The sequence below is a fragment of the Ursus maritimus genome, unplaced genomic scaffold, assembly GCF_017311325.1.
Source record: "Ursus maritimus isolate PB19 unplaced genomic scaffold, ASM1731132v1 scaffold_30, whole genome shotgun sequence".
Lineage (NCBI taxonomy): Eukaryota > Metazoa > Chordata > Mammalia > Carnivora > Ursidae > Ursus > Ursus maritimus.
This window is the reverse complement of record NW_024425564.1, coordinates 7,646,471-7,663,974: the sequence shown is the minus strand read 5'-3', so window position 1 is coordinate 7,663,974 and position 17,504 is coordinate 7,646,471. Positions and strand designations below refer to the sequence as shown.

Sequence of the window (17,504 nt, the reverse complement as noted above, 5' to 3'; positions counted from 1 at the left end):
TCAGCATTATGTTTTTGAGAATGCATTTCTTAAAAAATAGGGACATTTTCTAGCAGAACCACAGTGCCACTATCCCACCTAAAATTTTTAAATAATTCCTGGTTACCATCTAGTACTAAGTGCGTACTAAACTTGCCCAAATGTATAAAACATGACTGGCTGTTGGCCAAAGTGGACATGGTTTTTTGGGGTTATTTCTTTAAATTTTCTTTTAATTGAGACCTAGAATAGTTCCTCTTTCCATCTCTCACTCACCCTCCTAACCCCAGTTAAACAAACTGGGTCATTTGTCCTGAGTTTTTCGCATGCTGGTTTTGTCCATTTGTATCTTCATTTAATTTATTTCTCTAGGCTTGTATTTCCTATTAGCTAGATGTTAGCTCTGAAAGTTTGATTCGCGGTGGGTTTACCTGTGTGCGTGAGAATCATTCTTAGGTGGTGCTGTGTACTTGTTGTTTTGTATCAGGAGGCACACGAGGTCTGACTGTTCCACTCTCTGGGATGCTAACTTGACAGCTGGATATTTCCAGGTAAAGTTCCCCATCAGCCTTTCATTTGGTGCTTTAACCTACTGATCTTTGCCTAAATCCGCCATTTCATTAGGGCTGGCAAAATTGTGATTTTTCTGATTCAGTAATTTTTGTCATATTTATGAACAGGAATTTCTTTTACAGAAGGATTTTTCTCTCATCAACATATAAATTTAGGGCTATTTGGTTTTCCTGAAATGTAGTTCATACGGGAAGGACAATAAATGTTTACTTTTCTCAATTTAAGTGCCAGTGTTCAGAGTAAGTGGCTTGCCTCAGGTGCCATGACCACTGATGCGCTGGCCGTTCTTTGAAATGGCCATGGGTGAGCCCCGCCTTCCCGGATTCTTCCCACGTGCAGCTCCCTTGCACATTGTGCCAGAGCTGGTGTGTGTGGCCAGTGGACTACGCAGAAGTGATGATACGCTACTTCTAACGTTAAGGTATAAAGGACATTGTGGCTTCCAGCTTTGTGTCTCTTTCTCTCCCTGCCTCTCAGATCACTCACTCTGAGGGAGGCCAGCTGTCACACTGTGAGGAGTGGCCCATGTGGGAGGACTTGAAGGCCCCTGCCGACAGCCACTTGAGAGAGTTTAGACGTGCATCCTCCAGCCCCCAGTCAGACCTTCAGATGACGCAGCACAGCTCAAAGACCCAAAACCAGCAGCTAAGCTGCTCTCAGATTCCTGATCTGCACAAACTGTGTGAGGTAATAAATATTTGACGTTTGATTCTAAATTTTGAGGGTACTTTTTAATGCAACAATTCATAACTATTTTTTTATTTTGGTTTGGTTTCTCTTTTTGAACCTCATTACAAGCTCATGGATTTTTATTTTTATTTATTTTTATATTTAAGGGATTTTATAGCTTTATTTTCTTCTGGGTTATAACTTTTTTATTAAGAAATAAGGCAATGATGGGGCGCCTGCGTGGCTCAGTGGTTAAGCCTTTGTCTTCAGCCCAGGGTGTGATCCCAGGGTCCTGGGATCGAGCCCCACATCAGGCTCCTCCGCTATGAGCCTGCTTCTTCCTCTCCCACTCCCCCTGCTTGTGTTCCATCTCTCTCTGGCTGTCTCTCTTTCTGTCAAATAAATAAATGAAATCTTAAAAAAAAAGAATAAGGCAATGTTATTTGTTTTAGGATCTATTATGATCCATTCTTTTTTTATAATAATATTTTTTATTATGTTAGTCACCATACAGTACATCCCTGGTTTTTGATGTAAAGTTCGATGATTCATTAGTTGTGTATAACACCCAGTGCACCATGCAATACGCGCCCTCCTTAATACCCATCACCAGCCTGTCCCATTCCCCCACCCCCTCCCCTCTGAAGCCCTCAGTTTGTTTCTCAGAGTCCATAGTCTATTATGATCCATTCTTAATTTTTTTGTTAACATGTAATGTTTTGTTTCACGAGTACAGATCTGTGATTCATCAGTCTTACACAATTCACAGAATTCACCATAGTACATATCCTCCCCAATGTCCATCACCCAGCCACTCCATCCCTCCCCCACTCCCCTCCCACAACCCTCAGTTTGTTTCCTGAGAGTAAGAGTCTCTTATGCCTTGTCTCCCTCTCTGGTGTTGTCTTGTTTCACTTTTTCCTCTCTTCCCCTATGATCCTCTGCCTTGTTTCTCAAATTCCACATATCAGTGAGATCATATAATAATTGTCTTTCTCTGGTTGACTTATTTGGCTTAGCATAATACCCTCTAGCTCCATCCACGTTGTTGCAAATGGCAAGATTTTATTTTTTTGATAGCTGAGTAGTATTACATTGTATATATATATATATATATATACACACCACGTCTTCTTCATCCATTCATTTGTCGATGGACATCTAGGCTCTTTCCGTAGTTTGGCTACTATGGACATTGCTGCTATGAACATTGGGGTGCATGTGCCCCTTCTTTTCACTACATCTGTATTGTTGGGGTAAATAACTAGTAGTGTAATTGCTGGGTTGTAGGGTAGCTCTATATTCAATTTTTTGAGGAACCTCCGTACTGTTTTCCAGAGTGGCTGTACTAACCTGCATTCCCACCAACAGTGTAAAAGGGTTCCCCTTTCTCCACATCCTCGCCAACATTTGTATTTCCTGACTTGTTAATTTTAGCCATTCTGATTGGTGTGAGGTGGTACCTCATTGTGGTTTGGATTTGTAGTTCCCTGATGCCGAGTGATGTTGAGCACTTTTTCATGTGTCTCTTGGCCATTTGGATGTCTTTGGAGAAATGTCTTCACGTCTTCTGCCCATGTCTTGATTGGATCATTTGTTTTTGGGGTGTTGAGTTTGATAAGTTCTTTATAGATTTTGGATACTAGCCCGTTATCTGATATGTCATTTGCAAATATCTTCTCCCATTCTGTAGATTGTCTTTTGGTTTTGTTGACTGTTTCCCTTGCTGTGCAAAAGCTTTTTTTTTTTTTTTTTTTTTTTTTTAGGATTTTATTTATTTATTTGACAGAGAGAGACAGCCAGCGAGAGAGGGAACACAAGCAGGGGGAGTAGGAGAGGAAGAAGCAGGCTCTCAGCGAGCTGCATGGAGCCCTATGTGGGGCTCGATCCCAGGACCCCGGGATCAGCCCTGAGCCAAAGGCAGACGCTTAATGACTGAGCCACCCAGGCACCCCTGTGCAAAAGCTTTTTATCTTGATGAAGTCCTAATAGTTCATTTTTGCCCTTGCTTTCCTTGCCTTTGGTGATGTGTCTAGGAAGAAGTTGCTGCGGCTGATGTCATGGAGTTTGCTCCCGTGTTCCCCTCTAGGATTTTGATGGATTCCTGTGTCACATTGAGGTCTTCCATCCATTTTGAGTCTGTTTTTGTGTGTGCTATAAGGAAACGGTCCATTTCATTCTTCTGCATGTGGCTGTCCAATTTTCCCAACACCGTGTGTTGAAGAGACTGTCTTTGTTTCCACTGGACATACTTTCCTGCTTTGTTGAATATTAGTTGACTCTAGAGTTGAGGGTCCATTTCTGGGTTCTCTATTCTGTTCCATTGGTCTATGTGTCTGTTTTTGTGCCAGTACCATGCTGTCTTGGTGATCACAGCTTTGTAGTATATCTTGAAATCCGGCATTGTGATGCCCCCAGCTTTGTTTTTCCTTTTCAACATTTCCTTGGCGATTCGGTGTCTTTTCTGGTTCCACACAAATTTAAGGGCTGTTTGTTCCAGCTCTTTGAAAAATGTCATTAGTATTTTGATCGGGATGGCATTAAGAGTGTAAATTGCTCTGGGTAGCATGGACATTTTAACTAAGTTAATTCTTCCGATCCATGAGCATGGAATGTTTTTCCATCGTTCTGTGTCTTCTTTAATGTCTTTCAAGAGGTATCTATAGTTTCTAGAATATAGATCCTTTACGTCTCTGGTTAAGTTAATTCCGAGATTATGTATGATTTTTGGTGCTATTGTAAATGGGATGGATTCCCTAATTTCCCTTTCTTCAGTCTCTTTGTTCGTGTATAGAAGTGCAACCGATTTCTGAGCATTGATTTTGTATCCCGCCACGTTACTGAATTGCTCTGTAAGTTCTAGTGATTTGGTGGTGGAGTCTTTTGGGTTTTCCATATAGAGTATCATGTCATCTGCGAAGAGAGACAGCTTGATTTGCAGAAGATTTTACCTTGGTGAAGTCCCAAAAGTTCATTTTTGCTTTTGTTTCCGTTGACATTGGAGACGTGTCTAGCAATAAGTTGCTGTGGCTGAGGCTAAAGAGGTTGCTGCTAGTGTTCTCCTCTAGGATTTTGATGGATCTATCTCACATCGAGGTCCCTCATCCATTTTGCATTTATCTTTGCTTGTGGTGTAAGAGAATGGTCCAGTTTCATGCTTCTGTATGTGGCTGTCCAATTTTCCCAGCACCATTTGCTGAAGAGACTTTTTTTTTTTTTTAAAGATTTTACTTATTTGTTTGCCAGAGAGAGAGAGAGCGAGCACACAAGCAGGGTGTGTGGCAGGGAGAGGCAGAACTAGATTCCCTGCTGAGCCGGGAGCCTGAAGCGGGACTCAATCCCAGGATCCTGGGATCATTACCTGAGCCAAACGCAGATGCTTAACCAGCTGAGCCCTTCCCAGGCGGCCCGAAGAGACTTTTTTTCCATTGGATATTCTCTCCTGCTTTGTCGAAGATTAGTTGACCATAGAGTTGAGAGTCCGTATCTGGATTCTCGATTCTGTCCATTGATCTATGTGCCTGTTTTTGTGCCAGTACCATACTGTCTTGGTGATCACAGCTTTGTCATATAGCTTAAAATCTGGAATTCTGATGCCCCTAGCTTTGGTTTTTGTTTTCTACTCCTCTGGCTATTTGGGGTATTTTCTGGTTCCATACAAATTTTAGGATTGTTTGATCCATTTCTGTGAAAAAAGTTGATGGTATTTAGATAGGGATTGCATTAAATGTGTAGATTTCTCTGGGCAGCATAGACACTTAGTAATATTTATTCTTTCAATCCATGAGTGTGGAATGTTTTCCTGTTTCTTTGTGTCTTTCTGCATTTCTTTCATAAGCGTTCTGTAGTTTCTAGAGTATAGATCCTTTACCTCTTTGGTTAGGTTTATTCCTAGGTATCTTATGGTTTTTGGTGTTATTGTGAATGGAATCGATTCCTTAATCTCTCTTTCTTCAGTCACATTGTTAGTGTACAGAAATGCAAGTGATTTCTGTGCATTGATTTTGTATCCTGCCACATTACTGAATTGCTGTATGAGTTCTAATAATTTGGGAGTGGAGCCTTCTGGGTTTTCCACATAAAGTATCTTGTCATCTGTGAAGAGTAAGAGTTTGAGTTCTTTGCCAGTTTGAATGTTTTTTGTTTCTTTTTGTTGTCTGATTGCTGAGGCTAGGATTTCCAGTACTACTTTGAACAACAGTGGCGACAGTGGGCATCCCTGTCGTGTCCCTGACCTTAGAGGAAAAGCTCTCAGTGTTTCCCCATTGAGAATATTTGCTATGGGGTTTTCATACATGGCTTTTATGAGATTGAGGTATGTTCCTTCTATCCACCTACGGTGGAGAGTTTTAATCAAGAAAGAATGCTGTACTTTGTCCAATACTTTTTCTAATTTGTCTGATGTGAGAATTGCTACCCCAGCTTTCTTTTGAGGTCCGTTGGCATGGTAAATGGTTCTCAATACCCTCAGTTTCAATCTGGAGGTGCTTTGGGTCTAAAAATGATTCTCTTGTAGATGGTATATGGATGAATCTTGCTTTTTTATCCCATCTGATACCCTGTGTCTTTTGATGCCAGTGCTTGGGAACTCTGCTGTTCTAGGCACCCCTGTTCTTTCTGTGACCTGTGGGATCCTGAGTCACACTGTCCCACTTAGGATTCTGCCCCGCTTTGCCACCTGAGCACCTTTCATGCAGGGACATCACTCATTGGAGCAGACTTCCAGAAGTTCTGACTGTGTGCTCCACTGCTCTGTCACTTTCTGGTAGCTGGCTTATGGAGGCTCCCTCCCTCATGGTTTATCTTCTGATATGTCCCCTCAGATTCACTTCAACTCACCTCCTGTCTTGCAAAAAGTGGTCACTTTTCTATTTATGGAGTTCCAGCAATTATTTTCTTAAGTCTCAGGTTTAATTCATAGGTGTTCAGATTGATTTGCTAGGTATCTACTAAATTCAAGGGACCAGATGAAATGAGGTCCCCTAACTCTTCTGCCATCATCTCTCCCTTCCATTTTCTAAATAATAACCTTTTCTATTGATTTCATTTAGGCAAAACTCCTCATTTCCTTCATTTCTCCTATCTAAGATACTTGAGAACTGTTACTCACCTCCTTTCACACATGTATAGGAAGGAAATTAATTAAAGTCCACAAGACCATTTTAAATTTCTTTTTAGAGACTCAGCATCTCCCACTTCTCTGTAACAGTGGTTCTCAAACTTCAGCCTGATTACCTGTAGTGCTTGTTAAGAAACATCAGTTGCTGAGTCCCTACTCAGATGGTTGGTCAGTAGGTCTGAGGTGGGCCCAAGAGTGTGCATTTCTGATAAGGCACCAGGTGATGCTGTTGCTGCTGATTGAAGGACCACACTACCTTCCAGGAAACGCCTGAAGTCCTTATCAGGCCATGGAGGGTAGAAGTTAAGCTCCTCTAACAGAGAGACCCCAAAGTAGAGTGGCTTAATTAATTTTAAATGGTTAGCTTTTCCTCCTGTAATAGTGTGGAGGCATTGCTCTGCTGCAGGGGTGGGTCTGTTCGGTTCCCTCATAGGGTTTGGTAAAGCTAGGTACCCTCCGCAGTCACATTCCAGCCAAGAGGAAGGGGGAGGGGGAAGAGTGAGAGCATATGGCTTCATATGTGAGACGATAACCCAGGAGTTGCCCACATTGCTTCCCTGGCATTGTGTTGGTGGAGGCCAGGCTCCGAATGCGATACGCACATTGTGGCCCTGCATCCAGTTAAAACTAGAAGCCGAATGTGGAACAGATATCAGTATACGGTACCTGATCGCCAGCACAAAGGCCCTATTGGCAGTATCAGGTGCCGGAAAGGGAATGTTATTTCCCATGAAGGTTTTAATTCTGGTGGGAAGAAGTCGTGTCCTGTGTAATCCTACATTAAAATAAATTTCTCGGGGCTCCTGGGTGGCACAGCGGTTGGGCGTCTGCCTTCTGCTCAGGGCGTGATCCTGGCGTTATGGGATCGAGCCCCACATTGGACTCCTCTGCTATGAGCCTGCTTCTTCCTCTCCCACTCCCCCTGCTTGTGTTCCCTCTCTCGCTGGCTGTCTCTCTCTCTGTCAAATAAATAAATAAAATCTTAAAAAAAAATTAAAATAAAATTCTCTGTGAAATATTTTCTTAATACTTTGCTCATATCTTGATTATTGTATTTAACCACATTTCATAATTATATGTTTACTTATCTGTAATCCTTGAGTAGTGTTGAAGCTTTTTAAGTGTATGAAGCTTCTTTATGTGTCTATCTCTCCTTGTAATTTCCGTCTACTTCCTACTTATTTACAAAGTCAGTACCTACAGCAAATCTTGGTACGTGGTGAACACCCACTAAAAGCTCTTTGCATAAATGAATCAGTTCATCTTCTGTTGGTAAAGGTCAATATTTCCTAGCTGTCTTCCATCTAACTCATGACTTGGCTGACCATTTTCCTAAACATAGTGTTCTCTTTACTGCGTTCTTCACATCTTTGTTTCTTAAAGTGTAGATCAGAGGGTTAAGGGTGGGTGTGATGATCGTGTAAAAGAGAGAAAGGAACTTCCCCTCATCTTGGGATGTGCTATTCTGTGGCTTCATGTACATGTAGATGATTGTTCCATAAAACAGAGTTACTACTGTGAGGTGGGAGCCACATGTATTGAGGACCTTACGCCACCTTGCCTCTGATTTGATCCTCACAACTGCTTGAGTGATAAATCCGTATGAGATGAGAATTAGTGATATAGGTGCTAGAAGAAATACCACTCCAAGAGCAAATACAGTGATCTCAATTACTTTTGAGTAGACACAAGCCATCTTGATCAATGCTGGCATCTCACACAAAAAATTATCTACCTCTCGGTGCCCACATCTTGGCAAATTCAAAGTTAAGGAGCATACAGTTAAGGCACTGCCGAGGCCACCCAACCAGGCGGTGAGCACCATCTTCTGGCAAAGCTGAGGGTGCATTATCACTGTGTAGTGAAGAGGTTGACAGACAGCAGCATAGCGGTCATAGGCCATCACAGCCAAGAGAAGACATTCAGCAGATCCCAGGTCAAGGGCAAAGAAGAATTGGAGCACACATCCTCCATAGGTAATAGACTTTGTTGGACCCCATAGATTCACCAGCATCTGGGGGATAATGCTAGTTGCATAGCAGAGATCCAAAAAAGACAAATTGGATAAGAAGAAATACATGGGAGTGTGGAGCTGGGCGTCTAGGTAAGATACAAGAATGATGGTTGTGTTTCCTACCAGAGTCACAATGTAGAAGATGAAGACAAGCCCAGAGATGATGCGTTCCAGTTGGGGTCGATCAGAAAACCCCAGCAGGATGAAATCCGTAGTGGAACTTCCATTGTTTGTGTCCATGGCTCCTTAGGAAAGTCTAGGAGACAAATCACGGTAATCAAAATAGCATCAGCTCTAGGCAGAAATAAAAATCTCTGTACTTTGCCATGAGTATCCCAGATGCAGTTGTTGGTGTGCTCTCTCCCTTTTGGAACACCTCTGTTAACACTCTCCCTGTGTTCAGTGCCCCAAACCTCTCTGTGTTTACTCATAACCAGGGTGGTTTTGACAATAACATGGCAAACCCAATCACACTGAATTGTAAGTCATTGAAGGAACTTAATATGCCATGACACCTATGGTTCTGTGTGTTTTGGTTAGGTAAGAAATCCACGTTAATGATATAATTGAAGAGTGAGATGTATTTTGAGGAGTTGTTCTTTCTTGAATATATGGCATAAGCGTCACTTAATCATGACACATTTTTCCCTTGTCAAAGGAGTGCAGTTTGGGATAAAAAGTTACATGACCCATTTTCTAGGGATGAGCTCCACCATTGGTAGCAGGGTCACTTCCATGTTCGCTTCTAGACGTGTTCGTTCCAGCCATTGTCATCACAGCACCACCAGCCTCCTCCTCGTGTTTCCGCTCCTACTCATTATTGCAGACACTGCTGTTCCTGCACCAGTTTTGGTGTTCCCTATCATAGTGACCTTGTGTGGTGCCAGGAAAATATCGTCTTTCCTTTTAACCTTCATTTCATGTGCAGAGGACCCATGTTTCTTGGACTACCTTTCATGACTGCTGTTACACTGTCAACAGCCTACTGACTTGTTGCAGAGTTAAAAACTAATTCCAAAAACATTTGGTTACCACATACACACAGCAGTCACCCGTGTTAGCTCCTACTCACCTGCCACTCAGCAGAATTAGCAAGGGAGGGAACTCGAACAAGCAGTCAGTGGGTTGTTTTTCTGCATGGCCTTTACCAATTATATGAGTCAATCCTCTGGTAGCTTTGGAACCATGTAGGTAAAGCCTCATTTCAATTCTGAAAGATTACAGAAGAGGGATTAAGAACACATAGATTTCACTATTTCTGAATACTTTATCATATCATTAAATAGATGGAATGTTTAATGATTGGATTATTTATACTTTTTCAGTTTTTAATTTTTTTTTTTGGCTTATAAATGTTTTTTGCATATAATTTCTGACCATGAACTTCAGACCTAGGGTGCTTTGTATTCAGAGTGTGTTTGGGGACAAGGACTAATAAATTTATTTGCTGCCGTTACAGTAAAGTAAGGAAATTAAATTACAGTATATTTCGCAGTTTAGTTAGAACATGGAAGTGTTACAGTCGTGAAAAGGAACGGTTATTATCAAGTAGTACGAGATAGGGATATCGTTTTTCTCAATACAACATGGAAATTTAATTTAAGTGTGAAGTTTTTATGTGGTCGGAGGTCAGCTAAGTTGAGCGTAGTGCTTAAGTGCACAGATTCTGGACTCAGAGCTTGGTGTCAAATCCCAGCTTCACTACTTGGAGGTAATGTGTCCTTGGGCGGTTTTGTAACCTGTTTGTACACCAGGTTTTCTGTATGTTCACTGAAGATAATAATATTCCTCAAAGGGAGGTAGTGAGGGTTAATATTTGTGAAAACACTAGGAACAGTGCTCGGTTCATATTTAATATTCAAAATTAAAAATTGTATTCACCTACCCACAAATTATTATTATTCTATTTACCCCTGCTCTCCTCATTTTTCACACTGGTGATTTTACCACGATAGGCTAGAACTAAACTTGGAATGCTTAAAATTTTACGTTTGCCTAACTTTTTAAATGCACAGACACTCATGTACACAAAAGGGCCCACAAGCAAGATGTACATACTGAACCGATAATCCCAGAGGCAGGAGAGGACAGAGGATTTAGCTCCCAACATGGATTATAAAATGCACTGGGTGTTCTCTAAAAACATAGCATTGGGATAGTGTTGGGAATTAAAAGGCCATAGAATTTTAAAGTTGAAATAGACTCAGAAAGCACGATCCAGCCTTCTGCCCCTGAAGGAGGTCTTCCACAGAATGTTCACACACTCCTGTTTTCAGAGCTTCGTAGCTGTCCTTTCATCTGTGCGTCATCCCTACATCCACGCACTGGCTCTTTTTCTTTATTCTGGAAGTAACATGGAGTAAGCCAATTCAACATGACTTCATTATGAAGAACAGTTTATTATACAACAAAACACAGATACAGAGAAAAGCAAAAGTTTGATGAGTTCAGGTGAATTTCTTGTAACTAACAGGCAGGTCCAGAGACAGCACCTTGGCAAGCACCCCAGGAGCTTCTTTGTGCTGCATCCCAATCGTTACCCATCCCTGTCCCCGAAGTATTCACTACCCTGATGTTTATAGTAATCACCTCCTTGTATTTTATAGCTTTATTACCCAAATATGCATCTCTATACAATATTGTTTAGTATAGCTCATTAAAAATTGTTTATATGTCTTTTGAGTTTCCTTCAATATTAGAACCTAGTATCCAATATGATCTTAGCTTTATGTTCGCAGACTAAGTTCTTGCTGGCTGTCAGCTGCCCCTAACGCTCTGTGATGTTTAATTACCATGCTTCTTCGTTTGCTGTCAGTTGGACTCACCGTGGCTTACTGAGTTCCTCCAATTGGCAAGTTGGGAAGTGAGCACGTACTCTAGGTATGCTGTACAACTGAAGACGGACAATTTCTAAAATACCTGTTAGCTAGGTTTTGCAGCTGAAAAACATTACTGGCTCAGTTTAAGCTTTGGGTCCCATAAGGCCCCAGGAATCCTTATCAGATGTGTCAAACCTGAAATTACACATTATGTAGTTTAATGTTGTGAATCCAAATATAGGACTTTTCCTTTATGCTTGTAAACATTTCCATAGTGGTTTAAGCTTTGCGTCTCAACTTTTAGCTATTTTTAAAATTTTAACATATAAGTGAATGTAATATTAAAAAGGAGAGAATGCAAGCTGAAGAAATGGATGTTAAAAAAGAGATCTTTCCAGGGCGCCTGGGTGGCTCAGTCGTTAAGTGTCTCCCTTCAGGTCAGGGCGTGATCCCGGCGTTCTGGGATCGAGCCCCACATCAGGCTCCTACGCTAGTAGCCTGCTTCTTCCTCTCCCACTACCCCTGCTTGTGTTCCCTCTCTGGCTGGCTGTCTCTCTCTGTCAAATAAATAAACAAAATCTTTAAAAAAAAAGATATGTCTCCTGAAACAGGTTTTCATTTTTCATGGTGTGGACTTTTTTTTTTTTTAATTTTATTTATTTATTAGAGAGAGAGTGCGAGAGCATGAGGAAAGCGAGAGGAGGGGGAGGGGCAGAAGGAGAGGGAGAGCAGGCTCCCCACTGAGCAGGGATGCTCAAGGCACGGCTGGATCCCAGGACCCTGGGATCATGACCTGAACCGCAGGCAGATGCTGAACCGACTGAGCCGCCCAGGCACCCCTGGACTTCAAGTTTCTAATGTTCCTTTGTTTAGTGAAATGTAAGAGAATAAAAGCAAACATATTTAAACATAATTTGAATGTACAGAATGATATAGAGAGAAAACTAGAAAGGAAATTAGAACATATTTACGTTTCAGGAAGGAAGAGTTCACAGCTGTCGTGTTCTTACATAGTCCAAAGGTGCCCATTTTCCCATGATGACGAGCCTTCATTTCGTGGGTAATCAGCGTTCTTGTTTGGCAAGTTACTGAGTCCATGAAATACTGATTAGCCCCCACTTTCTTGTACTGACAGCAGGATCACATTTGCATTGAATGCAACAGCTGAACTAAGATTCAGTGAGTTCTTTAATGTGGATATTGGAGAAAAACTACATGTGGGACAGGTGGAAAATTGGATGAATGGTTTGTTGAATGTATTTTTGATGGGATATTTGTTGTCTTTTGTGTGCACTCCTGTTGGACACGTTTGTAGGTGGATCTCTGCCCAATTCAACCAGGAGAGCCCTCTACTGGTCTCTGTGTGCTCCAAGAAGTGTTTTTGTAGGACTCTAAAGGTTAATGTGGTGTAGACCCCGGGGGACTAGTGCCCCACAGAGGTGATTAATAGATCTTACATCCTGGTCAGAGGCTTACCCAAACAACTATTTTAGGAAAGTTTCCCTTAAGACATTGAGTTTCACCTGTTCTTTTGTTCCTTATTTTTCCTTTTAGTTTTCCTCCATGGAAATTAATTTCAGAGATGAACTTATTTATGTATGAAATTACTATTGAATATTGAAAATATAATGTAAACCATGTCTATAAAAAGTAGCACATTTAATTGAACTTTTTTTTTGAGTGGGTGTGACATCAATCAAATTGGAGAATAGTAGGCAATTTTCTAGGTGTTGTGTTTGCAAGAAAGAAAATGTTTGTTTTTAAAAAAATTAATCATAAACATGTGATTCATGAGCCATATCATCACTGTTCTGTTTTCAGTGAGTTAAAAATCGTACCATGGGGGCGCCTGGGTGGCGCAGTCGTTAAGCGTCTGCCTCTGGCTCAGGGCGTGATCCTGGCGTTCTAGGATCGAGCCCCACGTCAGGCTCTTCCGCTGGGAGCCTGCTTCTTCCTTTCCTACTCCCCCTGCTTGTGTTCCCTCTCTCGCTGGCTGTCTCTCTCTGTCGAATGAATAAATAAAATCTTAAAAAAAAAAATAGTACCATGAACATAAGTAGCCTACCACGCAACTCAGGAACGGGGGTCTCACTACCAGCTTATAGCTCCCTCTATGCCTTTACACTCTCTCTTCTTCCTCCCTGACCCCCAGGGTGATCTTGAATTTGGTGTTCATCACACACTTGCATTAGAATATGATTTGTGTACCAACCCACTCACATGCATATGTCAGTGTCTAAATGGCATGTATTTTAAAGATTAGTTTATTTGAACTTCCACAAAAGATATCACATCTTATCTGTGCTTTTGGGACTTTCCTTTTTTCACCTAATAATCTCACCTGTCAGTGAGATTATCCAATATATTTTGTGTAGGTGTGGTTCATTTATTTCCACGACTGTATAATATTCCATTTGTGAATATATTACAATTAATTTGTTTCTTCACTTTCTGATTACAGTTCTTGGCTTATGTGAAAGGCATTAGGATGAACAATTTTTTTTTATGTCTCTCAGGTCCTGTTTGCAGGAAGGTCTTTTGAATGTATGCCTAGGACAGGGATTGCTGGTTATGGGATAAGCAAACTTTAGAAGGCATTTTCTTCCAAAGTGGTTCTATCAATTTATCCCATGCTAGTTTTGTAAAAATTATTCCATTAATCTACATTTTCTCCAATGCCTGGTGTTGCAGACTTTTAAGTCATTGCCAGCTGAAAGATTGTAAGTGCTATCTAGTTGCCATCTTGATTTTCATTTCCCTAATAACTAATGAGGTTGACTACATCTTCATGGATTTACTTCTACGTATAATTGTCTGTGAAAAACCCATTTGTAGATTCTGACAATTGTTCTTTGGCTTTGCTTCTCCTTTTTTTCTTCTTAATTTATAGGGTTCTTTATAACTGCTTTCAACTGTCTGTTGATTGTGTGCCCAGCAACATTTTTTCTCTGTTTGTCGCTTGACATTTTACTTTAAAAAATATGTCTCTTCGTCATCAGAATTTGTAAATTGAAGCATGGAAGAATCTTTTAATTGGTGGGCGCCTGGGTGGCTCTGTCGGTTAAGCATCTGCCTTCAGTTCAGGTCATGATCCCAGGGTTCTGGGATCGAGTCCCACGTTGGGCTCTCTGCCCAGAGAGGAGTCTGCTTCTCCCTCTCCCTCTCCCTCTGCCTGCAGCTCCCCTGCTTGTTCTCTCTCTCTCTGTCAAATAAATAAAATCTTAAAAATAAGAAAAAAAGAAATTGTTCTCTATTCTAAAATGAGAAAGATACTAAGGTTCCTAAACGTTTTAAAGTCATACCCTAAATATACCTAGAATTAATATATTTATATGGTAGAGGGTGAGAGACCAAATTTGTTTTGCCATGTAAGTAACCAAATTCCAGTTTAATTTACTGAAATAGTTTTACTTTCCCCAGAGATGCCATCATAGCTCTTGAATATATAAAGGTCCTGCACATATGTGTGCGTGTGAGGGTGCTGGTATGTTTCTAGCTTTGAATTCTGCTCTACCACTCAGTGTGTCTTTTCCTGGGATGATACCCCTTAGTGTCAGTTTTTTTAATATCTTATTTTATTTAAATTCCATTAATTAGCATATAGTATTATTAGTTTCAGAGGTAGAGTTCAGTTATTCATCAGTTGCATATAATACCCAGTGCTCATTACATCACATGGCCTCCTTAATGTCCATAACCCGGTTACCCCATCCCCCCACCCTCCTCCAGCAGCCCTCAGTTTGTTCCCTATAGTTAAGAGTCTCTCATGGCTAATCTCTAATTTCTTCTTACTTTATTTTTTCCTCCCTTCCCCTATGATCCTCTGTTTTGTTTCTTAAATTCCACATATGAGTGAGATCGTACAGTAATTGTCTTTCTCTGGCTGATTTCACTTAGCATAATCCCCTCCAGTTCCATCCACATCATTGCAAATGTAAGATTTCATCCTTTTTGATGGCTGAGTAATATTCCAGTGTGTGTGTGTGTGTGTGTGTGTGTGTGTGTGTGTGTTTCTCACATCTTCTTTACCCATCCATCTGTCGGTGGACATCTTGGCTCTTTCCATAGTTTGGCTGTTGTGAACATTGCTGCTATGAACACTGGGGTGCAGGTGTTCCTTCAGATCACAACGTTTGTATCTTTTGTGTACAGTAGTGCAAATGCTGGGTCATAGGGTAGCTCTATTTTTAACTTTTTAAGGGACCTCTACACTGTTTTCCAAAGTGGCTGTACCAACTTGCATTCCCACCAACAGTGTAGGAGGGATCCCCTTTCTCCTCATCCTTGCCAACATCTTTGCCAACATCAATTGTTGTTTCCTGACTTGTTAATTTTAGCCATTCTGAGTGGTGTGATGTATCTCATTGTGGTTTTTTAAAATGTGAGGTACAATTGATATATTAGGCTCATGTGCACAACATACTGATTCAGTATTTGCATGTACTGCAAGGTGGTGATCACCACACTAAGGTTAGGGAACATTCATCAGCCTACAGAGTTACAAACTTTTTAAATTCTTGTGATAATGACTTTTAAGATCTAATCTCTAAGGGGCGCCTGGGTGGCTTAGTCAGTTAAGCGTCTGTCTTTGGCTCAGGTCATGATCCCAGAGCCTGGGATCAAGTCCTGCGTTGGGCTCCCTGCTCAGCAGGGAGTCTGCCTCTCCCTCTCCCTCTGTCCCTCCCCCCTGCTCATGCTCTCACTCACTCTCTCACTTGCTCTCAAATAAATAAAATCTTAAAAAACAGATTTACTCCGAGAAACTTCCAAATATGCAATACAGTATTATTAACTATAGTCAACACGCTGTGCCTTAGGTCCCAACCCGTTAATTGTTGTATAACGAGTTTTGATCCCCTTCACCATCTCACCCACCCTCACTTCTGGCAACCACCCCTCTGTTTTCTGTCCAGGGTTTTTTTTTTTTTTTTAAGATTCACACATTGTTGAGGTCATATGGTATTTGTCTTTCTCTGTCTGATTTATTTCACTTAGCATTATTCCCTCAAGACCCATCCGTGTGGTCACAAGTGGCAAAATTTCATGTTTAAAAAAGATTTTATTTATTTATATATTGAAAGAGAGAAAGAGACATAGAGAGAGAGAGAGAGAGAGAATGAGCTTGGGTAGATCAGAGGGGGAGGGAGGGGGGGAGGGTAAGGCATCTGAAGCAGACGCCACGCTGAGCATGGAGGCAGACCTGGGGCTTGATGTCATGACCCTGAGATCATAACCTGAGCTGAAATCAGGAGTCAGACCCTTAAATTACTGAGCCACCCAGGCACCCCACAATTTCAATTTTTAATGGCTGAATAATATTCTGTGGAATATGTATTACCACATTTTCTTTATCAACGGGCACTTACGTCTCAGCTGTTGTAAGTAATGCTGCAGTGAACATGGGTGTGTACACCTTTTCAAATTAGTGTTTTTGTTTTCTTGAGAATAATACCCAGGAGTAGAACTGCTGTACCATAGGGTAGTTCTATCTTTAATGTTTTGAGGAACCTCCATACTGTTTTCCAAGGTGGCCACCCAACTGACATTCCGACCAGCAGTGCAGGAGCAACCTGCCCAGCTGGGGAAGCCCGGTGCTCACTCACATGTTCCCACGGCCCCTGACGGAGAAGTTGCAGGCTGAGGAGGTCTCTCTTTGTCTGGAGCTTTGCTGCTGTGGGTTTGAGGAGACCTGGGTAGTAAAGGGAAGCTGTTCTTCAGGGCATCCAATCTTGGGTTGGTCTCTGCTCCAACGGTGTGCTGGGACTTCTCTGCTGGATGGCCAGAGTGAACAAAGGCACTGTCGTCTGTTGTTTGTGTCACAATCAGTGTTCTTAGGGTGGGAGATGGTAGACCTCTTTTGCTGTATTGATGATGTCACCCTTCTGATTCTAAGCATTTTATTTTATTTTATTTTTTTAATTTAAAATCAATTAATTAACATAGAGTATTGCTAGTTTACTGATTCATCAGTTGCATGTAACACCCAGTGCCATAAAATACATGAAGCACCCTCCTTAATGTCCATCACCCAGTTACCCCATACCCCTACCCACCTCCCCTCCAGCAGCCCTCAGTTTGTTTCAGTAGTTAAGAGTCTCTTATTATTTGTCTTCTTCCCTGATTTCACCTTATTTTATTTTTCCTTTCCTTCCCCTATGTTCACCTGTTGTTTCTTAAATTCCACATATGACTGAAATCATATGGTATTTTTCTTTCTCTGATTCACTTATTTTGCTTAGCATAATACCCTCTAGTTCCATCCACGTTCTTGAAAATGGCAAGATTTCATCCTTTCTGATGGCTGAGTAATATTCCATTGTATATATATATA

The 17,504-nt window shown here is 41.3% G+C and overlaps 1 protein-coding gene and 1 long non-coding RNA gene across 3 annotated transcripts in view; one reads left to right on the top strand and one right to left on the bottom strand.

Annotated features, from left to right (window-relative positions):
* Positions 1-17,504, top strand: part of LOC103681945 — a 78,274-nt gene that overhangs the window by 474 nt on the left and 60,296 nt on the right. For both annotated transcript variants that reach the window (XR_005838759.1, XR_573337.2), the window contains exons 2-3: positions 467-530; positions 1,030-1,239. This is a non-coding gene — a long non-coding RNA (uncharacterized LOC103681945). The remainder of the gene's footprint in view (positions 1-466; positions 531-1,029; positions 1,240-17,504) is intronic.
* LOC121106059 (olfactory receptor 2W1-like) lies at positions 7,650-8,849 on the bottom strand. The gene has a single exon (XM_040644889.1). It carries the CDS (start codon positions 8,592-8,594, stop codon positions 7,650-7,652), a length of 945 nt encoding a protein of 314 aa, XP_040500823.1. The 5' UTR covers positions 8,595-8,849.